Source organism: Chelon labrosus, assembly GCF_963514085.1.
Source record: "Chelon labrosus genome assembly, chromosome: 12".
NCBI classification, from domain to species: Eukaryota; Metazoa; Chordata; class Actinopteri; order Mugiliformes; family Mugilidae; genus Chelon; species Chelon labrosus.
This window is the reverse complement of record NC_140345.1, coordinates 5,401,839-5,428,069: the sequence shown is the minus strand read 5'-3', so window position 1 is coordinate 5,428,069 and position 26,231 is coordinate 5,401,839. Positions and strand designations below refer to the sequence as shown.

At 41.1% G+C, this 26,231-nt stretch overlaps 1 protein-coding gene across 1 annotated transcript in view; it reads right to left on the bottom strand.

Moving 5' to 3' along the window:
- Positions 1-14,478, bottom strand: part of myom3 (myomesin 3) — a gene marked incomplete at its 5' end in the record, with an annotated part of 48,391 nt that extends 33,913 nt beyond the window's left edge. The window contains 6 exons of the mRNA XM_084557055.1: positions 549-637; positions 933-1,025; positions 2,111-2,268; positions 2,662-2,815; positions 7,871-7,975; positions 14,372-14,478. Of these exons, the coding sequence (XP_084413181.1) occupies positions 549-637; positions 933-1,025; positions 2,111-2,268; positions 2,662-2,815; positions 7,871-7,975; positions 14,372-14,478 (706 nt within the window). The remainder of the gene's footprint in view (positions 1-548; positions 638-932; positions 1,026-2,110; positions 2,269-2,661; positions 2,816-7,870; positions 7,976-14,371) is intronic.
- Positions 14,479-26,231: the final 11,753 nt, after the last annotated feature.

The following is a 26,231-nucleotide window of genomic DNA, read 5'->3' as shown; positions in this document are numbered from 1 at the left end:
ATGCATAGCTCTTTCTTTGTAATAATTTCCTTGCAGTTTTGATAGTTTATCTATCTAATGTAACTTCACTCAATAAACATATTTATACATTCATTTGGCCTTGAAATTCTGTTTTTTAACTACCGTATTTCATTTGATACAACAAACCCACTAGGAGGCAGTGTTATCAATCTGATTTGTAATAGAGGGGCATGTTCGGTTTCAGTCGAAGAGTTTTGTTAGTTGTTAACTATGTACTTTTCTGAGGAGATGGCAGGTCCATGCACCTTGTTTGAAAAGCTTACAATGGCGAAAATTCTGTGTAATTTCTCTCTCGATTGGTCATATCCATAAAGTTGCATCTCCTCACATGATTTAAAGTTGCACAACTTAAAGTTGCATCTCCTCACATGATTTGTTTTACTAATATCCCTACTCTAATGTGTTATTGTTCCGTTACCAGTCCAAAGCCTGAAACTGGACTCTTCAGTCTATCATAATCCATCTTTGTGTTGTTCGTAATGGTTTTTGATCAATGTGGACCTGATATGGAACATAAAACCACTCACAGTTCACCACTAGTGTTCCGAAGGTCATGGCTTCTCCCAGGGGACTCTTGGCTACAACTTTATACTCGCCAGCATCACCAGGAGAGCACCTTTGCAGAGGATATAGAATGTCAGTTATTTGTCTGCATAACTGTTGCTGTAATATACTGTGATCTAGTTGTTTGTATCCCCAAAATGTAGGTATTAGAAAAGGAAGTACCAGCATTCCTCAGTTTGACATCCATACATTATCTCGGAACACAATCATTTCCTAGCCATATCCAATAACTTCTTACATTTTTTTATTCTATTCTCCATATCCAAGAACGTGCAATCGATGCCCCAGCATATTTCTCTTTCACCAAGATGTCCATTGTTATTTGGGGATTTGAGCTTGTGACCCACCTTCTGATCTCCAGTGAGTTGAGACCAAATTTTTGTTGAAGTCTGTAATTCCATGGTTGATGAGACATTACCAGAGGCTCGCCGTCCTTATACCTGAAGAAAAAGTTAATAGTTTTTTTTTTTTTGGTATATCAAAGCAAGTTAACAAGGGGCCACATTTGGGTGGTTCATGCTCCTGCCTGCCGATTACTTATGCGCAGCTTTCATAATCAAATGTTAGTTTGGCATAATCCACAACAGCCAGAGGAAGGCTTTGATCTCTCATTCCGTCTAGTGCTGGGCGTTGTTAAGGGCAGCCCTTTGCAGTTCATTGGGCTTGATGGGTCCCATATGGGATAGAGAAACCCAGAAGCCACAGGTTATCTGGATCTCAAGGTTCATGAATACTGAGCGCACACAGCCTTTTCATCAGCTAGTCTCACAGGAGCTCAAGTATCAAGGTCGACAGTTTGGCACACTGACTGAATTAACGCAGGTACTCTCATATTAATACGGAGTACAATATTCAGCTCAGGCTTCAGAACTCTAGTGTCGCCACTCTTGTTTTTTGTGCTCTCAGCTTACAGACTTTTCATCTGCCTTTATATTGGTTTGTTTACATGTGCAGGAGTATAACTGAACTACCTCCTTCGCTTGAACTCATACTTCTGATTGCAATGCAAATGCACTCTTTCGCTGTATTATGGATTAGTCATTAAGTCATTTACGATACAATACAGAGTTGCAGCTAAAGGCTTTTTTCTTTTCTTTTTTGAAGGGAGCTAAAAGGTTTATCTTTTTGTCTATAAAATGTAAGGGAAAATATGGTTCTTCACAATTTCAGCCAGAGGTTTTGTTTTAATATTGTTAGTTGTATTTCATCCATCTGCCCATGACCCAAAGATGATGTAAAACATGAATATCATCTCAGAAGTTTATAGCAGAATATTAGGTTTATCTTTTCTTGGTAACTATCCTATATAGTTATTGTATGTATTGTTTCAGGTCTGATAGGCCACAAAGTTACGTCCTTTTTATATTGCCGTAACTCATTCCCATCGCCTGAGAAATAAATAAAAAATGACACCAGTCTACAGATGACCCCTGCAACACAGTTTAATAGACACTCCCTCAAAAGGAATCACAGTAGGTCAGTTGGGGCCAAAAGAATGGAGTGTCGGAGAGACAGAAGTTCTTACCACATAACCTTTGGGGGTGGATAGCCGTGGACGGTGCAGGAGAGTTTCACCGTCATGCCCTCCCAAACAGTGTGAGCCCTCAGAGGGATTGAAAAGTCTGGGGCCTTCTGACTCAGATGCTCAATGTACATCATGTGGGCAGATGCCTTCATTTCTGCCTGGAGCAAAGACAGATCGATGAACGGCACATAATAAACAAATACACAATGCAGAGAAAGTAGAAATTAATATGCTGATAAATATTTAAGTTCTTTTGAATCCACGGTCAGTGTCCAAGAGCTTTGCCAGTCATTGAAACAGAATAGGAGAAGCAAGTGAACTAAGGAAACCCAGAGAATGAAACATTAATGGTAAGACATAATCCGATTGCAGCTATTATAAAAAGAAACATAACAAAGAAGTGAAAACCATTCACTTTGGTAGCGATCAGTCACAAAACAATGTTTTATGTATTTTATTCAATACAAATGAATAAACAAGACTCATTTCTACATGCACATTATTTGTAGTTTAATGGATATATAGAATAAGAGTAATTCCTGGGTCCATACCTGTTTGCGAAGTGCCATTTTGTCAACACGAGTTCGTAACTCATGCTGGTTCCTGATCACGTCCACCTCCACCTTCTCAGCTTCATTTCCAAATAGCGTCCACTTCTCCCTGCAATACTCCTCGTCAGCATCCATAGTTTCCTTCAGGATTTCCCTGGAGGCATAAATCACAAATTAGTTTAAGATTTCTACTTTTTGTATAATGTTTGTAATTATGTTTGTTCAAACTTAAAAAGGATGGTGAGTGCAGAAGATGGAAAACATGTATTATTGAAGACAACTTCAGCACCAACAGCCAAACTATGGAACACTTGTATAATTATGGTAATATGCACATTTAAATGGTTTCAGATGTAGAAAGTATTTTCAACCTGGGCCAGACAGAAATCCATCGGAGGAAGTGACACGAGTAGAGACAGCAATGCAGGCAACTTTATAAATATATATTTAATATTTTATATGTACATATTTCCAGTCCTTTTACAGACAAATTCTAAGTTCATAATATCTGCCGGTTTGTCTTAATGGGCTCACTGATGATGTTGGTGATTCACTGCTCCATTTGGTGCTCATTTCACATGATCGTCATTCTCACACGCGTGAGAACTCTGAGAAGTTTCTCTTTTGTGACTGGAATATCAAGCCTGGCTGCCACTGATGATTCACATCAGAGTGAAGAGATGGGGTGGTGTTGCAACCCTAACACCTCTCACACAGCGATGATGATGTGCATCTCTCCAGGAATCTTTCAGGTGTGGACAGTTCAAAGCGACGTTGTGTTGCAGGCTGTGCGACATCCTTGACTCCCCTTTCATCAAGTTGGTTGTCATGGAGATGGCAGGTACCTGTGATAGTCTACTCACTGAGAAGAAATTCATTTTTCTCTTTGTGTCTGGGCAACAAGGTGACGTGGTAAATAGGGCAAGTAGGGACAGGGGTTCAGGGCTTGTTTTTGATTGTTTATTTTTTTTGTGTAGGAGTTATTAAGCTACACACTGAATCCCCACCATCTCCACTGCTCCTGACCCTGCCCTCTGGACTCTTTGTGAGGACTGTTAAACAAAACCAGAAGCAGCCCGTTTAAAGCAAGCCCGCTGGTGTAGGCTGTAATGCATACATGTGTACGGCATGTTGTAGCTATGAATATATCCTGATGTGCATACCATCTCCTGTGTACATGCACTTCATCCACATGCATGTATACACACACTCCTGCTCGCACAATAATGAATTTAGCCTGCATTTTAAATGCAGCGTTTTTAATACTCCTCTCCCTTCGCTAGAGGTGTGTGTATCCTGAACCGTCTTTTGATTGACAGTCCCCAGGGCTTAATTATTTGAGCATGTACTTCACACACACATTGCCACAACAGAGAGACTGAATCTTCAATATTCACGCAAACACTTCTCTGAGCTTTGATGGCCACTCGAGCATGAATGGCCCTACAAACAGTTGTGATAATTCAGTGAAATGCACAAACGGCGTGAATAAATATGCGATTTAATACGCACAGAACCACGCACACATTCTCCCAGGTGTCCAAAAACATGGTTTTGACTTTTTCTGCCACTGGCTTGTTTATTAGAGTGTGTGTTTATATTTTTAAACTCTGGAGGCTCAGATTTTAGGCCTGGAGGGATAGAACCACTGTGGTTATTAGGGAGTTTGGAAATTTTAGCATTGCTGGTTGGTGCAAAGAACAGCAACACCTTCCTGTCCAGGCAAACATGCTGCTGCATAATTTAAGTCTTATCCCAAACCATTTGTGGAAGATAGTGGAGAAACCATTATCTGCATCAGATAGTAATAAGCAGTAGGAGCCAACATACAAAGAACTAGCGTACTCATATCTGCACCATTCAAAGCAAATGTCATGCTTCCCCATCTTTCAGCCAGGCCCAGGTCTAGAAATAGTGTGCCAATCCTCAAGAGCTTTCAGCTTCCTCCTTCAGTCCACCTGCTCTTATCTTTCAGGAGTCAATCACCCTCTGCTTTAGCACAGCCTCCACCCTGCATCCACAAGTATCCATCCACGACTTATTATTCTTAGAACATCAGAAGAGGATAAGAGAGAACTGAGGTTGGGTTGAGTGACTGAGCTTCAGAGGGAATATACTTTGTTAATTCAAACGGTTGAAGACATTAGTTGGTGGAAAAATCTGCAGGTGAGACAAGACTGAATTAGCTAAGCATGTTAGCTGATGTAATGGACGCTGGTTGATGAGATGGAGGGTTGTAGTGTTGGCAGTGGAGAGGGCAAAAAATGACATGTCGTAGTTGGCAGGGCCACATCGCTGCAGCTGAGGCTCATTACTGTCAGTTAGGTTTTGTCTTTCAAGATGGTGTGATTTCTGCCCCAATGACTCCCCCTCCCCTTTCCTCCCTCTCTCTCTCTTTGGCAACTCTGTCTTCAAGTATTTCTTCTCCTTTAATACTCATTGTGACCTCTGTTTGTTCATCTACTAACTTTTGGCTGCCACTCATCCGCCAAAGGTTCCTTTCAAAGCCCAAAGAATGACATATCTGTTATTTTTAGCATTGATGATGAAGTCGACGTACACTTGGGATGTCAAATCCTTTTTGACACAAGAGTGTAATCAGGTTTTGGATGGATTGGAGAGCAGGAAAGAGGCTGCCGCTAAGCCTGCAAATGTGGAAGTGCAATTGAATTTCAGCACAGATTCTTTGTGACCCAGACAGGACAAGGTGTCCCTACAGCCGAAGAGGGATTTTGATAAAACAAATCAAGTCACTAGAAGCAACAATCCCCTGGCTTTGGTCCTCTGTGACCTAAACCTTTTTTATTCTGGGACTTATTTTTAGACATGTGACATCTTCTTTATGACAGCTGCGCACTAATCCTGTCCTGGCAACACAATCATTAAAACATTTAAAAAGTAAAAGATGGCTCGTACATGTCATCAATAACAAAATCGTCTCAAGAGTTTGATTCACTAATAAGTTAAAGAATTTCTGTACCGGCAACATATTCAGTCCATCCACAAGGCACATCCAGACTAACAAGTGTCTGGATGTGCCTTGTGTAGCCTTCTGTAGGTAGCACAATAACAGATGTTCTGGAAGACCTAATCATTTGACAGAGCTGATTTAAGGAAGCATTTAGGACTTGCTTGTTGACCAGTAGACGTTTGCGTTGGTAGCTCACTTGTATATTTTCCGTCCCAAATATTTCTGAGTGAAACAACCACAACATAAAATATACTGCCAGAGTATGGACAGTATGGACCATACTCTTCTTGTCAATGCCGCTTTCTGTTTGAAAAGAAGATAACGTCAATGACGTGTCCCCTCCATCTGGGTTAACCCGACGCTCCAAGCTTTCTTTCAGGACGGTGAATTTGGTGGTAGGAAACAAAATCGTGGACATTTGGAGATGTTTACGTCAATCATCAACGGTAACAATAACTTCTTAATTGCTTTACCTCGAAGTTGACATTTGCAATTCGTCAAATGTTTTTTTTCTGCTGTCATTGCTACAGCTCTGCGAATGCCATTAAACTGTCATGGTCTTTTGTTGCCTAGTGCTGCTAGTCTCCTCCAGTGTTACACCTCTTTATGTTTGATGGGTTGTCTTCCAAACTAATGATTTCTCCATAAAGTTTCAGAAAATAGTGAAGAAACATCCATCACAGTTCAAATCTAAGTGGATACAGAAAGCTCTACAAAATGGCTCATAGAAGCAATCAAATTGATCTGTTTAATGATGTGACAATGGTATACTGTATTTAAGGTTTGTAGGTTCAGTTTCAAAAACAACTTTTATTTGTGATCTTGACCTTGTGATTTAGGTTAAAACTATTTAAATCCTCTTCCAAGGATTAATGGCCTCAGTTTTCATGGTTTTAAAACACAGAAAATGCTCATTGTTGGAAATTACACAAATGAACAATGTTCATGTTAAAATCTGAACTTTTATTGATCCTTCTATCATCCCTGATCTCCCCCAAACAAAGGCTTTGATACGTCACCTGACTCTCCTCCTCACTTGAACATGAGCATATTCTGGTCATTGCTGGTGTTATTACAGAGAGGTCAGCCTGCAGTTAACTAGAGCCCAAGATGAAGTCTTCAGATTCTTTTTTTGATGCTCCTAAACCCAAATGTATTCACTTTACCTTGTGTAATGCAGAAAAGCCAGCCCATAACTGAGATATAAACCCAGAAAATGTGCTGTTTTTAGTTGATCATATGCCTAGTGCATATCCACTCCTTGCTGCAAGTATTTCCGTAACACATTTCCATCTCTGTAGATTGACAGAGTGATTAATCAGCCAATATTACAAGCTGTACTTGTTTCCAATACAATGTGATGCTCCTTCCTCTTCTTTATCAGTACAAAAATACAAATACAAGGCCCCTGCTGCATGGCTCAGTTGAATGGTTATGGGTTATTGGCTTTGTGGCATCCTTGAGACAGCAAATGAAGGGACCCAGCTGGCCTTTTCCAGACGAACAAAAAAGAAACCCTGATTCTCATTGTTTGACGCTCCATTGGCATAAAGGCTCTAGGGCTGTAATAGCTTGCAGGACAAAGCGTCAGTGGAACTTGACCCACTCTTCTTTCATAAATAAAGCAGAGAGAGGATGTGTCGGTGACTGCCGATGGAGAGGCAGACTTTTATGACATACAAGGATCATCCAGGAAGGAAGTCCTTGGGAGTACAGCGGTGGCTTGTTTTCAGTCTTTGTTTAATAGTAATTGCCATTTTGAATCCAAAAAAGCCTCATTCAACACGAGAAATTAAAATAATCTTCATTAGCCAAGAGCTGCAGATGGAGGTTTGAATTTTGCCTGTCTGGTCATTGACTCGTTGCTGTAATGAAACTATTTAACTAGTTTTCTGCACATATGAGCCTTGTTGCTGGGTTCCAAGAATTGGAATCTTGTTGGGGATTATATTGTGAGATGAAAACAAATTCCCAACTAACTTCATAAATCTCTGAAATCCGTGTGTTGCATTTGAATGAGCAGGAAATACTTTCAGAAACCTTCTTGCTTGCTATTTTATCCATCAACAATTTTCATCAACATATTTAGCAGGTCAAAATATGTTACTGTGATATAAAATCTCAAATTCATTACATGGATGTAAGATCATCATACTCCACTTCTTTGGCTCGCTAATGGTCACAAAAAGTGAATAAAAAAAATCTGTAAATATATATCACTGTAATTTTGTTCCTCACCATGTCCTGTGGCGGGGGATGGTGTCCATGTTGAGGATCTCTTTGACAGACATCAGATCCGCGGGTATGATGGGAAAGTAATCAGAGTAGGAAGCTTCCTCATCACTGTGACATCCACAGCATGTTGGCGGGGAAAAAAATCAAACAAAGCCTGATTAACACACATCCTGCATATCATCAAATGACACAGGTGAAAGATTACAAAACAGATATCTTCCCTTGTCATCCTTCACAGTTATTTACCCTGTTGATAGAACGATTGAGGGTTCATATTAGCATGCCTATTCGTTTTGTCATGGATTATGGTACATTATCCAATCTGGGGCTCATCAGACCATTATTCTTCTCTGCCACTAGAAAGCAGCACTGGCTCTTGTATTTTCTGTCTGAGCAGCAGAGGAAGCCGTGCGTCAGAGGGATCGCCTGTTTAATGTAGACAGATGCGACGCACGACAACAGGCAACTCTTATCTCAGCAGATGAGATGGCGGTAATGGATATTTTCTGTCTCCTCTTCCTGTTGTGAAGAGCTAGAAAGGTGTACAGTTGACGACAACCATATAAACTGAAAAGAAATGAGAATCCATGACACCCACTTTGAAATGTCAGTACTGTTTATCACACTAATGCCCTCTGTCAGTCCATAGCTCAAGGGTAAGCTCAAAGTGTAGTTCATATGCCTGAGAGGAATCCCACTCATCCTGGTCATGGTATATCTAAAACAAGGCAGCTGGACTTGCTTGAGACTTAAGAGTTTCTGGTTAGAGAACCATTTACCCCGCAAAGAAGATACCACCCAGATTAAGAATTTCCTTAATAACATCCTAAAGTATGGGTGAATATCTGGTTCTTAACAGGCCCAAATCATGCGAATTTCAGGTTGAAATAAAAGCCCAAACTCCCCACCTGACGACAATTGAAGAGGCCACTTGCATGAAACATCTTTAAGAAACTGCAAGCGAGTCCAGTTGCCTTGTTTTAGCCTTGTTTTAGACGCACAGTCTCTCTTTAATTGTGTGGCGCAGCAGATTTTTTCACCACTCGCTGCATACATCAGCGTACATCAGCGAGGCCTAACATATTACAGTCAAATTTGCTCTCTCAAACCCAGCTCCTATTTAAATGAGAAGTAGAAAATAGTCTTTTCAGAAACGTGTAATTCTATTTGATTTCAGCTACAATCCCATGACAAAGACAACAGAGTTAAAAATAAGAGAATGAATGAAACTAAATGAATGAAACAGGTATCCTGGATTGTTTTCTGTGCTGAGTGCATTGTACATAGTTTTTTCACTGTTGTCTGAACTATTGCCTCATGTTTTATCTGATCAGCCAACTAGTTTCACTCTCTGAGAAGCCTAATCTAGCTACTCTACTCAGACATAACAGCTAGTGACTTAGATTTTCCTCAGTTGTGACAAATAAATCATAAAATAAATCATATAATCAGCAGCTTCTGCTCTGTCAGTGTTCCCCTTTTCCTAGTGTACAAACATACATACATGCTATTGTCTTCATGGAGCTTACATAATAAGGAGGAACAGGAGTTGTTGGTGTGAGCTCAGTCGAATGGAACAGTGTGGTTGGTGTTACTGAACCAGAGAGTTCGTGATCTGTTCAGTAGATTGTTCATGGTACGTTGGCAGTTTGACTCGATGTGGCATTAAAAGCGTTCAGTCATCTACAGCTTCACGGTATGAGCCGAAAGGTGGTTGAGCTGTTTGTCTGTTCTAATTTATGAGCTGGAACACAATCTGAACACGATGAACCAAAACATAAACAGCAGACAGAATAAATACTGTCAAGTGATGATGGCAAAAAACACTTCATTTAGAGACGGAAGTTGTCTACACGTCATGGACACACACGAGATGCACAATACACTTACAAACTCTAGACAAACCCATTAGCCCACATCGCAGCTTAAACTATCCACATAAAGCATCAACAATAAACTGAGCTGACTATTTCTATGTGCACCCCCATAAACAGGAGTGGAGCATTTGTTGTTAGCAACCAGACCACTTGTGGCAATGAAGCTGGAAGGCATGTTTGTAACTGGAGAAGCACACATTTAATCTCCCTTTATCCACAGAAGAGTGTTGGACATTTAACAGGAGTTATTACAAGCACAGTGAAGGGATTTTTAAAGTATTTTGGGTTTGAATGCTTCCTTGTGTAATTAGATCTATATAGAGTGTGTGTATATTACAGTAGAACACAGCTCCACGAAAATAAAAATCTCACAAAAAGTTTGTGAGCCAGAGTTGTATATTTACCCAGGTGTGTACTACACAACCCCCAACTACCGTTGCTGCTTACATCTAGCCTGAGGCACTGCTTTCAAAAAGTCATCTTACAAATGGCAATGCAAATTGACACTTCTCTTTTTCTTTTGTTTGTAAGCTGGGAAATTTCCCCATTTCACAGTGCTCAGAGGACAACTTCTGCTTTTGCTGTCTTATTTTTCTCTTACTTTGTTTAGGTTCCCTTTGAGTGTGCGCTCAGAGGCTTGCACCGTTGAATAATGCAGCGCGGCGCCTGCGGCTGGGCAGTATCGCACAAGTACAGCCCACAGATATGTACACATAGGGACACAAACACTCATGCATATAAACACATGCACAACCCGCATGTGCCTCTACTGTGTACGGGAGAATGCAGGTTGTGTGTTTTTCTGTTGAACATCAGGCTTCCTCAAAATATTAATGAGGCCAACAAGAGGAAATAAAAAAGAGGAAAACCTGAAAACCTGCCACTGGACAATCTGCCCTCATTGTTGTTTGCATGGAAACAAGTTGGAAACCATGCTAGACCTTCACCCTACTGTACAAATATGAAAAAAACAAAACAAAACTGTAGGCAAAACTCTTCTCACTTTAGGAAGTGTTTGCTAAACTTACCCAGAGGCCACTTTGTTCAGTCTAACATGAAGATACATTTGAGTGTGCTCCCCGTGTGAATGTTCTTAGTAAAAATTTCACAGAGCACCATCCCTCCCTCCCTCTCTCAGGCTTCTCTTTTAACAAACAGAGACATGACCTAAGTTCGGCTGATCTAAGCTTGATGAAATAATTGCTTATTTTCATCATCCCAAAGGAGGAAATGGGCCCAGTTCTCTTTATTCTGCAGTGGAGATTGTAGACCCACAGGTTAACCTAATTTAATAACTTGCTGCAGCAGAGGGGGCTGTGAAAATGAAGGCAAATTTGGCCTTGAGACTATTAGTGATTTCAGTTGGAATCATCTGGGATCACTAGTGTGTCCGCTGTGTGTAGTGCAAGTGGATAGGTCACGTAGCAAACTCATCTTAAAGCTAGCTCACTTACTGAAACTATTTTTTGAACAATCCAAAGTGAAAAGAAACCGTTTAAGTCTGTTTCTATTCCCTAGTTTTTCATACACATTTTACAATGGAAACAGACCTGGAGAATTAACATGCCATGCACATGCAGTACGCTGCATAGATTTCTCCTGAAGTGATAGACAACTGGTTTATTGCATTGATATTTCCATCATGTTTTTTTTTACATTGTTCCTGTTGATTTGACAGGCGCCCTTTTAACATCTAATATTATAACAGTTGTGAGTGGAAACATGCATTCAAACAATGATTTTCTGTGCAAGATTCCAGCAGATTCTTTTCCAGTTTTAGTTTAATATTTAATTCAACATGTCAAGGTCAGTAGCTTTTATCTTGTCACTTAATTATCAGCACCTGTCAGGAGACGGTAGATGTTAAGATGTTTTTGTGGCACTTTAAGGAGTTCTTACTGATTTTGACTTTAAAAGCTGAAATTCCGAATTCATTCTGGACGTCTGTCTTTGACTACGCCATCGTATCTGACCTTGCTCCAGGATACAGTGAAGGCAGTTCAAGTGTGACACTGACGTTAGAAAGCAAGCTTATCCTGCTGCCTGTTGCTAATTTCAATCTATTGTTTGAGATCCGTCGTGGTTTTAAGATGTTTTCAGTAGTGAAAGCTCAATTGCTGCTGTATGTCATGATTATCTAGTAAGTAACCGGTTGGAACACCTCCCATTTCACACTTCATCTCAAAGTAACTGAAGTGAGAAGTTGTACACACAGGTGTCTTTATTTATTGGCTTGCTCCACCTGTTAATGTGTGCACACTACTGTATATGTTCATGCATTGGTGTTTATCTTCAACCTCCAATAACTCCTGTCGTACATTGACAGATGGGATGAGCTGAAATTTAATATTATTTGCTTATTGAGAAGCACTGTGTGCACGTGTAACCTTGAGGTGGTTTGTTACTGAGAGTGTCATTGAGCTATATAGTGAATTGGGCTTTGTCCATACATCCTGGACTGCAAGTGCCGTAATGTCTCTGTGGTGGAGTGGTCCCAGTGACACGTGTTCGTAAATACTGTATATGATATGTGTCGTGCCAGCAGCTACCACCAGTGGCCCACAGGGTATACTTGAGTGGATGTAATGTCACATTGTGTTCAGAGTAACCAGGCTGCCATATGTCTCTCTTGAATAAATACTTAATGTCATTTGTCAGCTGAATAAAACAAATCAGTGGTAATTGATCAGGGCACCTTTGCACACATTACGCAGCACAATACAAGTCAAATTTATCTACTTTATTATTTATATAAGTGTATGTTTGGGGTACCTCAGAGGATTAGCTTTTCTGATGCATGTAAATGGTCTCTGCTGTTGGTAATATGTGGGCTTATTGCAAGTAATTGAATCTACTATCCCAACAGAGGAATGAATCTGCCTATGGTGTGATAGAATTTCACCTGGTTCAAATATTAATCAGTTTGTTTCATGAATTTTAAAGCCCTTAGTTCCACTTTCCTGATGCTAGTGCAGTGACTTTGCCTTACTTTGCATATTTTGTTTCTGAAAAATGCCTGAAACAATAGATCCTGCATGTAAAGCTGATCTGTACTCAACTTAGTAGCAGACTTTGCCTTAGGTTTTAATTAAAATCTGTGGCTAAATCGGACCTGTCAAGATGATAATTATGTTTTTAGTGTTATAATATTATAGTTGGAATCTCTCGGGCTGTAATTGGACAGCTTCTTTATTGTCAGGAAACACAGTGGTGTCCCAAATGTGAGCGTGTGTCCAGTTTTGATTTACAAACTAGGAAAAGTACTGAACTTTTCTAAGTGACAAAAACAAATGAGCCCCCAAAAACATTTTAATAGGTTATTTACAGTCGCACTTGATGACAGACAACTATTAATCAAGTGTAAGACCTACACAGCTGAAAAATAAAGGCTGAAAACTGCAGTTCTCCGAATGTCCACCTGAGGCTGACTACAAAAGCGAGTCAGTCCCCACCGACCTTTATGTAAAATATCCAACTTTACAGCATAATATTTACAGCCTGCTATTGCATAATTAAGGACGTGGCTTATTAAAGTGACAGGTGGGTGCTGTCCCAGGTTGCTATCTGTCTACTTTGGCTGCACCCTCGTGGCTCAGTCTAACTCTATTCCCGAGCTTCCCTTTTAAGAAAGCTCTGCATAATGTCATGGAGGGTTTGACCATCTTTATACACAGATCAGCCACACCATTAAAACCACTGACAGGAGAAGTTGTGCCAATTCGGTGTTCTGCTGGGAAACGTTTGGACCTGGCATGTGGATGTTACTTAGACATGTAGCACCCACCAGACCAGACACCCCCACCCCGAAGCAATGACCCTCCTTGATGGCAGCCGCCATCCCCAGCAGGATGCAGCCTGACACAGACACACACACAAAAACTCTTTAGGAACAACTCAAAAAACATAAAGAACAGCACAAGGTGTTGACCTGGCCTCCAAATTCACTAGATCCCAAACTGATCAAGTATCTGTGGGATGATCCACAGAGGTCCCTCCCCTCAACCCATAGGACACAAAGGCCCCCACTAACAACATTGTGTTGCCAGACACCACAGGACACCCTCAAAAGGCCCATGTCCATTCTCTGAGTCACAACTGTTTTGGAGGCACAAGGGAGACCTAACAGCTATGTGGCCCTCAGCCCAAAGCCCATTTATTTCTTCTGAGGATGTATCCCCATGAATACCATGAATATACAGGACAGTTTTAAGAAAGGTAAGGCCATTTCCTAAACCAGCTAGACACTGTTACTCAGATGGGAATAAATGGTGCATTTGTTGGAGGCGTTTTCAGTTGCACAATTAAAGCATTTACAGTAACAGAATGGTGTATGTGGGGGTGCCATATTTATCATAATGAAGGAACATGTCACGCAGTGCAACAGTGTGCCTGGTTGGGTTAATAGTTCTTGGCCAGCAAAGTTTGTTCGTGGCACAAAAGAATAAAGTCTCTCTGCAATGATAATACCAGTTAACACCTGTTTTATTTCAGTTTTAATGAGCTTTGTAGATAATAAGGAAAATACGATGTATCACCAAATTCCTCCTTTATGAACAGTGTGCACTATCATGAAAAACAATATTGCTATTGCTTTGTCTCCTCCTGCACGTCAGTAAACTGTTTGCACCTGGAAGTGAAGGTCTTCTTCTTGATCTGGGAGGACAGTTGCATGCTGTGAGACATCTGGGACGACTGCTCCTCCCGCTCTCGCCGCGTCACCATCCTGGTTTCCATGGTAACCCCCCTAACCGGCACCTGTGGGGGAGAGGGGGAAGCAAGGAGTGGGCATGAAAAAGTGTGTGGGAGGCAGTGTGATAGAGAATCAGTGAGAGACACTAAAGACGCTGAAATCATAACTGCATTGGCAGTCTGACACGTCTATTTGGAGCACCTCAAAGATGTCTGTCAGAATGAGTTGCAAATATAATGGGCAGCTTGTACTGAACAAAAAACTTGGGCTAAGTCAGTTTTAGCTCTCTACTCAGTTAAGGTGGGAAAGTAATAACTGTTCCATATGATATGGGTACAGAATTGTAAATCCATCAACCGCCCCGTCCAAGGAGAATCATAACTGAGCCCAAAGCACTAAGTGTATCCAAAATGTTATCTCTGCCATTTAAAAGGATACCAATCTCCTTATATAGCCCTGAAGTGGCTTGGGACTTACGACAAAAGTGCAGCTGACAGAGCTATTAATAACATAATGTTTCTGAATCAATATCTGCCAACATTTCACCCTGAATCAAAAAAAAAAAAGAAAACTATGCATCAAACTCTCTTCCTCTTGACTTCCATTTTGAAAAGGAGCACCGTAAGTGGTTTCGATCCACAACGTCATTCATGCTCTCATGCAAAGAGAAAAAATGTCTGAAATCCAATAGTCAACACATTAAAACTGACTAAATATGTAGGGTTTTAAAAAAAAAAGAATACATTCAAAAGTTTGCCAGTCTTGTCAAGTAATCGATTATTGGGCTTGGCTTTAAATTTGTGGCAAAGTTTTTATACTGGAATTGTTGTTGATTAATGTTTGCTCCCTCTCTAAATGTGGCTACAGTATAATGTAATTTACTTTAATGTGAGCTTTGTGGACAGAAGTCTTTTGTTTTCCCAAAGTGAAACCCTTCAAGTCATAGTGTTGTTTGTTTTCCATTGTCCAGTCCAGTGTTTTGAGTGTTGCCGTGCCGAAATGCTGTCTTAGAGTCCCATGTTGAATGAATCACCCCTCTGTGGGCCACTAAGCCACTAATAATTCATCAGTTGAAGTCCGCCATGCTGTTGCCCACACCCTGCCCATCATCAATCATGTGGCCGCTCTGGGGAAGTGAATGCAGAACGCGCACAACAAACAGAATCAGGTCGTGGCTGAGTGATGGCTTCATTCACCCATTCCCAGTAGCAACCACCTGTGTTAGCAGCATAAACAGGCGTAATGTGTTATTTCTTCTCATCTCCTTCCATTACATTGTGGAAAAGGGAGCCGGGTTAGATAACAAGTTAGTGTGCTACCGGGCTGGCAAATTCCCCTGTTGCTTTTCTTCTGCAGCTCAGTGTTGTGTAGAGGGAGAGGTTTGTTTGAGCACTCTTAATGGCAGGTCGACCTCTGGCACATTAAAATTGATCAATCTCTAGGGGTATGCCTGGGTGCCAGGCCCCAAGAGGGGAAAAGAGTAAAAGCAAAGTGGTGTTGTTTCTACAGCACAGTGCGGTTTTTAGTCTCTGGAGTGAAAAGCTCAGTTTCCCGGTCTTATAATAATAAAACACGTAGCAACGGAGGCAAAATGTGGCAAGTAATTTACCGTTCTAGTCGTTGCATTGTCTGACATGAGCTTCCTTTATGCTATCCCTGGAGAGTAATTAAATGCCACATCCATTAAGGCCATCAAAAGAGGAGACCATTAAGAAGTCCAATAGCTGGAGAAACAAGCAAAGACTCTCAAGAGAACCAAAAAGGGATAAGACATCTGACGATGCAATGATAGACAATTGACGGCAGTATGCACATGTGCTGTAGAGGTTCAGTTTGTGCATTTTACCCATGCTTATTATCATGTACACTAATGTGCCAGTAACCTGTCCTAAGTGATGAATGGAAACCAACCTGCGTGCTATTCGTAGCTGAAGGCCAAGTAAATGGAAATCCCACTCACACTTTCTTGTCCTCTGGGTGTCAAAGTTCTGTAGGACGGATATATCCCACTTCCTTTTCTGTCTCTCTCTCCCTGAAGATGTTGTCCGGTCTTGGTATCTAACCTCTCTTTATTACCTCTCACTTTCTGTCTACCTCACTTTCTCCTCTCTCCGTGTCTCTCTTGATGAAGCGTTGAGGGTGACCCCGAACACAAAGTGTCCTTCAGTGCCAAGTATGTGGACAACACAATGCTGTCTCATTCTTAAGTCGGTAAATATAGACCAATGACACATCCCCTGTATGCACACGAACACACACACACACACGTTCAACTGTACACCACATTCGCTCTTAAATGGAGTCACAGGACCACCACACGCACAAAGATTTTTGCCATCAGCCAGATCGATTTAGAGACATCTCTGTGGACAAGCAGCAAAAAGATGACACAATAGCTGCCCCGTACAAAAAAACCTGAGCAGGTGATGGAAACAGCTGGCCACAGGAGAACAACTGGCCCATGTACAACGACAAAATGCCAATAAAAGAAATATATATTTATTTTGCCTCTCTCAGCACTGCCGCACCTGGGTACAAATGTTAGAAAATTAAAGGATGGGAAATGACAAGCTTGTGTACAGAGGAGGAAAAGGGCTGAGGGCAGAAAGAGGGCAGATGAAGAGGGAGAGAGAGAAGGAGGCGGTCATGTAAAAGAAAGGGGAAGGATGAAGTCAGCTTTTAAATAGACTGAGATTTAAACCATCTGCTTCCTCCTCGATAAAACTCCGACCTTTGACTCTGTTTCTAAAAGAAAGGCGTTGGTAATGGTGGAGGCAACACCTGAGACTTCCCACCCTGATTCTTCTTGGGTTAAGACTGAAGTATCAACAGCTGCTGAAAGGTTGGACATGTGGGTTGTTACAAGAGTCCAAAGTGTCTGGAGAACTAATCCTAATGGCCGTGGTCCTCTCTTGACGAGGACATTTTCTCAAAGCTGGCAAAGAATTCTGCAAAGATATACGCGGTCCCCTTAAGGGTGAAATGTAATATCTTTTTATCATCCTCAGATGGAATATTTGTCTGTGATACTTAACCACAGAATTAATGACATAAGACTTAACTGTGGCACTTGCTAGAAAAGCTGGTGAGCGTGATAAACACATAATTGTCCCTGTTGTAAGCGTTTATACTTGTGTCCTGGTGTTGCGTAATTACTGGCTTTAGTCTTGCTTGATTTGACTACAACTGGTCTTTACACCATCCTCTTTTTCATATTCTCCTTTTTGTTGATTAGTTCCTGCAGCTTATCCGCTTTTGTCTTATTAAACATAGTACTGTGTTCATTAGAACTGTAGCTTTGTTGTTGTGGTGCAATTTTCTCTAGGAACATAAACTTGAATGAATCTCTTTTTTTGTTATTTATGATTTTGTAGTTTTTATTCCATTTATCTGGAAACCTACGTTTTACTGTTATTGTCTGTGTTGCCGTGGTTGCATGGTTTTGTGAATGCATGTCTTTGAACGTCCAGTGGTGGTTTGACTGACAGGGACTGAGTAGCCCACAGGCGCTGCAAGGAAAGACGGTATCATTCAAGGCCACAGCATTGTATGGAAGGATGGGGAGGGTTATTTAAAGCTCTTAGTTGCCACACCTGCCTCTGGAATATCAGCAGACAATACAAGCTCGGGTTGCCAGGCCTTCTCCTCTCATCATACATTAGCAGTGAGTATTAAACTAAGAATATCTGCTTGGGCAAAGCAGCTGCGGGCCATCTTTATAAGATCCTTTTTCTTTGGAAGACTCCTTAGGTTTTGGTCCACGTGAACATTTTTCTTCTAGCTTTTCAATTTCTCAACTTGAAGAGGAACGGGCGAGTTTTCTTGAGACCTCTGAGAGGACAGAATGATTTAGCACTTTTACCACGAAGTTGCTGAAGGACCGCCATGCTTAAAGACTCGACAAGTGCAGCTTCAGTCAGTTTAGCGGCTGATTTATTTAGACCACTTATGCAAATCAATTTGTTTGTGCGTTCCCTGAGCACCTGAAGCAGAAAATGTGTAATGGATTTGTCGGCGCACCAGGTGAAACATGTATGGCAGGCCAAGGAGGAATAAATATTTGCTGCAACTTCGGAATGACTTACCGTGTATTTATTAATCATTAATGCTCATTCACAATTCAGACTCGCTCTGTGCTTTTACTTGCATAAATTATAAATAAAAGCCAGGCTCAGTGGGAATGTGTGGCAAACATTCATCCCCTGTTGGATTTGCTTGCATTTAATCGGCACCTCACAGATGCAGAGGAACTCGTAGCCTCAAAGCACGGGCCGCTTTGAAGAGAAGAGACAGTCTCTGTGACGTTGCAGCACACAAATGAAAGAAGTGGAGGATCATGGGGCATGTGTAACTTATCCAGAATATTAATAAAAATTAATACATTTAAAAAGCAACCATACTTTATTGTATCGCTTTTAACCTAACTGCTTACTTGAGTCGTCAGTTTTCCTCAAGCAAGTTATAACAGTCTCACAGCAGAGGAAATCCACAGATACCCTACATGTTATGGCGACTTGGAGGCCAGTGTTGCTGTGTTTTCTCCTCAGTTTGCAGCTCATGTTTACAGTAATTTGAGTGTGACTGGTGCCAGAGGCAAGGGCTTGAAAGGATACCAGACATTTTGTTATCATGGACACGGCATGTCTTGAATAATATCACATTAATATTTTTTGATAAGTACTGAAGAATGGCTGGCTTTTTAATCTGGAAAGTAGTTTTTTATGACAAACATCTTCTGATGTTTGAATAATTTTCTGCAGCCTTTTATTATTTTGTGCTATCGGGTAGTGAGCTATACATCTTAGTTGAGATAGGGTCCCTTTTGTGTGATAATACAGTTTTCTTTTAGTGTTTCTATGCTATATTATCTATCTGTCAGCTTTAAGACCCAAGTGATTATTGTCTTACTGGGAATTGTCTTGGTTCAAACAGAATATAACTAAACATTCTTTTCTTCTTCACATCTCACCTACTGGTTCCCAGAATAGACCTTAATGGACACCAAGTTCTCCAGGATGATCAATCATTTCCCCGGCCAGCCTTGACAGCTGTTTCTATGCCTTTTTCTAATCAAGGGCCCATTAAGAGATCATTAGAATGCAAGCGAGGAAAGGGAGGGGGCGAAGTGATTGCATCCAATTACACGGCGGGCTTCAACTCATCAAGTGATTTCGGCCTGGCAGAAAGGTAGTTGCTGGTAGAAAAAAAAAAGTCTGCTTGTTGTGATTCACTTATGTCAAAGCAAACAAGTGCAGTGACGTTTATGTGTTGCACACTCCTTAAATGTACCGTCCCTGTCATCACTCAGGGACCAAAATAAGATGTCCTTTTCTGTTTACATATCAGTTTTCATTTTGTAAGTGGTATCACTTCAGTCATATGACAGAAAGGTTGCTAAATGAAGTTTTTATTAAAGCTGGTGCCACTTTCTGAATAAGGCAACCCACATCTTCTGCTTGTTTAGAGACTGAAAAGACGTGCAGATGTTGTGCTTACTGACTGGATAAGTGGCAAACCAATTATCAAGCTCTTAGTATGCGCGACAAATAATGGGGATATAATTTTCCTTCATGGACTTTTGACGGATGACGGCCATCCAAGAAACATGTCTCATGTTCGATGATTAATGCATCCAAGTTAGTGTTAGCGCTTCCTTTCAGACATGAATGTTACTAATAAGTGGTTTTCCAGCCCACAATGTCTGTGATGGTACAAACATGGGAACAAAAAACATAACTTGTCTTTTTGGAGCAAACACAGGTATCTCCATAAATATTCTTACAGGTCGCAAGCATTTATATTTTAGCTGGTTTTAGCTAGTTATTTAGTCACATTTGTACAGATGTGTTTAAAGAGAATTTAATGAAAATGAAAAAAGCATAAATTCGATGGAAAACTGATGCGTTTTAATTATTATTACTCAAAAAACAACATATGCACTCCTGAACAAAATTACACGAATATGCATTTTGCGCTGGTGGACCGTAACTAGGTTATAAAAAGAGCATCACAACTCAAAAAAAGAAGAAACAGGAGAAAGAGACAAAAAAAAAAAAAAATAGAGAATAGGCAATTTATTGTAGACTGTATTTAAATTCAAACAACGAAGGCATTAACATTTATCAGCTGATCAAAAAATGTAAGACCATAGCCTTAAAAACGCAAAATCTGCCTTTCATGCCATTTCTGTCAGCCGTTCACACCGTCATGACCTCCTGATGAGGCACAAAGGCTCTCCGTCTGTGAATGCAGTAGGATCGTTGAGCTGTACAGGCAAGGCCTCTCGCAACGCGCCATCGCTGCCAAGGTTGGACGTAGTAAGTGGTACACCCAAAAACATTTCACCTGCACTGTGCAGGAGGATCCGACAAGCTGTCTGTGGAAAAGCAGGCTGATCCTCGACGCAAATGAAGGCCCTTACTGGTGCTGACTGCAGCCCAATAACCGTAAGACGCCATCTGTGAGAGAAGGGATTAAAGAACAAAAACCTTGGACTTTGAGAGGGAGCACCAAACACGGGACATTGAAAGGTGGAAGAAAGTTCCACCATTCCTCTCCTCTTGTCAACTTCCTGATGCATCAGACATGCCTAAATGATTTTTAGTGATCACCAAGAACTGTGGGGCTAGTTACTACAGTTGTAGTTTTAGTGGTAGTAGTAGTTTTTTTTTTTTTTTTTTTTTTGATCAGCTGATGAGCAGCCTGTTTAAGTTTAAATGCAGTTTTCAATAAATTGCCTACTCTCTGTTTTTTGTCTCTTGCTCCAGTTTCTTCTTATGATTCACCAGCTTGAAATGGGAATTCTTGTAATTTTACCCCTGGTCTTTAGATTTTGTTCAGGATTCTGTTTCTTTATTCATTCAAAATTTTTACTTTCCATTTATCTCCTCAGTCTTACATGAGCCAACTTATTGTTCTTATTCATGTTAGTGACATAATATGCCTGCTACTCCCCCTTTACTGATCAGCAGCTCATAAAAACCGTCCTGTGTGGAAAGACGGACTAGACATCTGACAGCCGTAAGTTTTTTTTCTGTTATCTCATAAGTGTTAATAAGACTCTGGCTTAAAGTAAATTTATGGCTCTGTATCAGTCTTAGGGCCCGTCCACACGTACGAAAACGATCTTTTTCCTCTCCGTTTTCGATCATCGTTTCAAGAAATATCCGCGTCCACAAGGATCCGTTTCAGCACGACCGAAAACGCTACTTCCTATTCCAGGCCTATAAGTGGCGCTGTTTCGGTTTCAGAAATTCACCAAAAAGGGAGATGAAGATGCGGAGCATGCGCATAAAGCTTGAGCGCTGTTTACAAATCGCCTTTTTTCCTCAGCGTGGTGGCACAGGAGCATGATATTTTGCCCTAGTAACCCTAATAGGCTCAACATCGTCTCCAGCATGAAAACTAGCATGTAGTCCGCCATTGTTGTTGATGTTGTTACGAGACGTCTCGCGGGATGTGGAAGGCTGCTCGGGAGTGTGGCGATGACGTCATCGTTTTCCCCGTTTTAGCCGTCCACACGGAAACGCAAAAACGCCGAAACGCATACATTTTTCATCGTTTTGGCCGATCATCCACACGTATCCTGTAAACTAGGGATGTAACAAATTACCGATATGAATCGGAAATCGGTTTTGATTTAAAAGATGTGAGTGCATCGATACACAAGCCCCTGGACCGATCTAAATGTACCACGAACCGGTCGATGGCCCGATTACAAAGTTATGAATCGGGTTATTACCGTAATTTCCAGACTATAAGGCGCACCTGAATATAAGCCGCACCAGCTAAATTTTGGGGAAACTACAGATTGTTCCATATAAGCCGCACCCGACTATAAACCGTACCCAAGCCGCTGGTGTTTTAATGTTTAATTACCGTAAGAGTTTCTTCTACCACGGAGGGGATTGTTGGGACAGAAATGACTGTTTGGAAACGCAAAGCGTCCCATTTATTTACATTTGAGAAACACAATAAATCTTTCAATCAATCGATCGATCAAACTTTCACATCTTTGACATTACAAACAGCATTCGTGCAGTGCACAAATAATACAAGGGTGCGCTCCTAGCGCACTTCCTGCAGTCATAGTACCGTAGTAGTGCAGTATAACAAAAAACAAAGCTTACAACGCTTGACGAGGCAATAACGTTAAATGGCTAAATTTAATTTGTTTGTAAAAGTGCTTGCCTGTAACACGGCAGCAAAAGTGCAGTAACCCTGCTCAACTAAATAACCAGCATCTTTTTCGAAAACAGCCAACACAGCAGTAAAGGTGCAGTAACACGGCCGTTTACTGTATCAAAATAACCAGCCTACTATACCAGAAAAGTCAGCCAGATCGATCGCCTTTAACTTAAAAGCAGCTCTCGTACTGCATTTGGACTCACTTGGTTTGTTTTGCTCTCGTTACCTGGCGCGAGCTGTCTGTCTCGCTCCTGCGCTTCCATGATAGTGCGCCCCTGGTGACCGTTAGCTGTAAAAATCCATAATTCGTTGTATAAACCGCAGGGTCCAAAGCAAGTGACAAAAGTAGCGGTTTATAGTCCGGAATTTACGGTATATCAGCAATACAGCTGGAAGCCCCGCTTGCTTATTCTCGTTCTCTCTCTCTTTCCCGCAAAAATCTCGCGAGACTCTATTAAACTTATCACTATGAAGGTAAACAATATCACATTTTTAGGATTGATTTAGGATCATTCATAATGTAAAATGTCTACTTTAAACAAGGAACTATATCGGATTACTCTCTAGGCAATTGAATCAGGTCAACTGGACTTAGTTTTTGTCTGTGTCTGTGGGCTAGTCAGACTTGCTGCTAGTCTCTCGAACTGATGAAGCCACTTGGATAAGGAGCGAAACGTCTTCACAGTCAAAAAACACGTCCAGTTGACCTGATTCAATTGCCTAGAGATGCCTTTGACCTGGACAAATGAGAATTTGCACAGACTCATCGGATTACATCATATTGCACTGAATCGTACCAAATCGTACCGGATCGGATCGGATCGGATCAAATCCTACCGAATCGAATCGAATCGGTTGTTTTTAAAATGTATCCTTGCTGAATCGTTTCGTACCCCATGTATCTAGATACGTATCGAATCGTCTTCTATTGGAGAGATGCACACCCCTACTGTAAACGCATAGCCCTAAAACGCACTTTTCTGAAAACGGGTCCCAGGGTGGAGAAATTCGAAAACGCAGCTCTTGTGTTTTCATGTGGACGGCGAATACGGGGAAAACGATGACGTCATCGCCACACTCCCGAGCAGCCTTCCACATCCCGCGAGACGTCTCGTAACAACATCAACAACAATGGTGGACTACATGCTAGTTTTCATGCTGGAGAAGATATTGAGCCTATTAGGGTTACTAGGGCAAAATATCATGCTCCTGTGCCACCACGCTGAGCAAAAAAGGCGATTTGTAAACAGCGCTGAAGATTTGTGCGCATGCTCCGCCTCTTCCTCTCCGTTTTTGGTGAATTTCTGAAACTGAAACAGCGCCACCTATAGGCCTGGAATATGAAGTAGCGTTTTCGGTCGTGCTGAAACGGATCCGTGTGGACGCGGATATTTCTTGAAACGATGATTGAAAACGGAGAGGGAAAAGATCGTTTTCGTACGTGTGGACGTGGCCTTAGAGATCAGAGCACAGTGTTATTAGCAGTGAGACAATCATACATTTTAATAGCCCTAGTTAGGTCTTATCCACCTTATCAGAAAAGATAAATATAAGACAACAGATGGCTGCAGCTGAGATAGGGAGGCGCTGCTTTAGAGTTTTATGACTTAGATACGGAAACTTATCCCCACCAAGTTCTCTTCAAACATTTTTTTTTTAGCTCTAATTTCTTCAAATGAGTATTTTTTTTTTTTGTCCTTTATTCCATCTCTTCTCACCGGAGCTGATTTTATTATATTCTCCGTGAACATTTAAGGCAATCATAACTGTGCATACCCCAAAATAGCCTACTGAAATGCTGCTTTGGAATTTAAACCTCAGGGGGAGCCATTAAATGTTAATGAGAATCTCTACCAATACACTTTATCCTGAAGATTCAGCAGCATGAATCAAGTGTAAAGGTCACATTAAAGCCTGTTCATTTTTATTTATTCTGAGGAGAAAAAAAGAATCAAAGTACGTAAGTGGTCTTCTGGCACTGACTGAAATAAGCGTTTCCTTGTTAAGAGTTGTTGAACCTATAGTTGCCTCCCATGTGCCATCAGCACTAGAAATGACTTAGGTGGCCAACATTCTCAGTCCATCAATATATTAATTGATCCAAGGCAGGAACACATCCTCAGCAGAGACTGAAATCCTATTTTTGCATCACCAGATTCATCCAAACTACGATTCCCTATTTGAAGTTCCGTCATGGTTGCGGCTCTCAAGAGGTTTTGAGAGTTGTAAAAGAAGAAAGGCAGCCTTCTGTCAGACAGAAAGAATACAGCCTGTCGACTGCTGCCAGCCAACCAAAGACCATTTCTTTGAGACATCATTATGTCCAACAGGAGGATGGAGGGAAGGAGCATGATGAAAACCTCGACAACATGCCAGTGTTTTGTCCAAGCGGTTGGCTACAACTTAAAATCAAATCTTTGTTTCATTTTCTGTTGTTTTTTTTTTTCCTGCTTCCTTCTTTTGAAAACAGTTGTCCCACATTTATTGTTGACTGGATCTTATCCAATTCTACTGTCTCTCAACCTTTGACATGCTCCTACCCATGAGCCATGTCTTATTTTTACTGTTGTTTTTTGACAGTTCCACCTCTCCGCTCATGTCAAATCCCTGTTTTTCCTTCTGCTCATGTATCACATCTATTCTTACTTTGAGCACGGAGCCAACTCATATGTTGAGGGCAGCGCCCCTGAATCGATCTCAAATAGCGGAACACAAGCGTCATGTTCATTGAGATGCTCGGGTTTGGACGAAAAGAAGATCATGGAATGCCCAAGGGCTTTGAAATGTACCTTGGGCAAAGTACTTGGTTTGTAGCTGTTGAGATGTTCTATCCTTGTGTTAGGTGTGTTCAGTGGCCTTGGATAGATAGAAGTAATTTCTTTCAGGCAACCTGGTGATAAATCTAGGCTTTTGACATGTTCATAATGTACGTTCCACATTGATACTGTAATCTCAGGATGTATTGATTCTATTGTGTGGTCATTTTTCATGTTGGTCACGGTTAGCCACTGTCCTTCTAAGCGTCCTGTGCGTCCGCTACGTCCATGAAGTGTGGGGGGCAATGATGTGTAAAACTGGTCCTTTTGTTGCATTTATAAAGTTCCCTGATTAATTAATACCCTTTAAAGTGAGTTACACTGGATTTGTTACTTGTTTCATTGTTGCCTCTATATAGGTCAGGCTTTTACCATAAAATGTGCCATCAACTTATCTGGTAGCAGCTGAATAACCAAGCTCACAATGGCTAATAAACCTGAGATGAAGGCTAGGCTTGAATAACTCTTTGGAATATAACCAGATATGCAGATAGCTGCACTCTTCTACACTTTACACTTCTCTCCTTATTTTGGACAGTTACTGGGAGGATCACTTCCTCTTCCCTCTCCTCTCCTCCTCTCCAGTTACTGAGAAAAGAAAGGAAATTCAAATAAAGTACCTCCATTTAGAATGATAGGGACAATGCCTGCCAGAGTACAAAAGCTTTTCTTGTGTGTAATTTCAAACCGTATTAACAAAATGTGCCACAAACTCTGCAGAGCATAATCCGTAGGGACAGTTCACATGAAATGTTTTTTTCTTAAAGCGTTCCTTCTAGACATTTATTCATTCA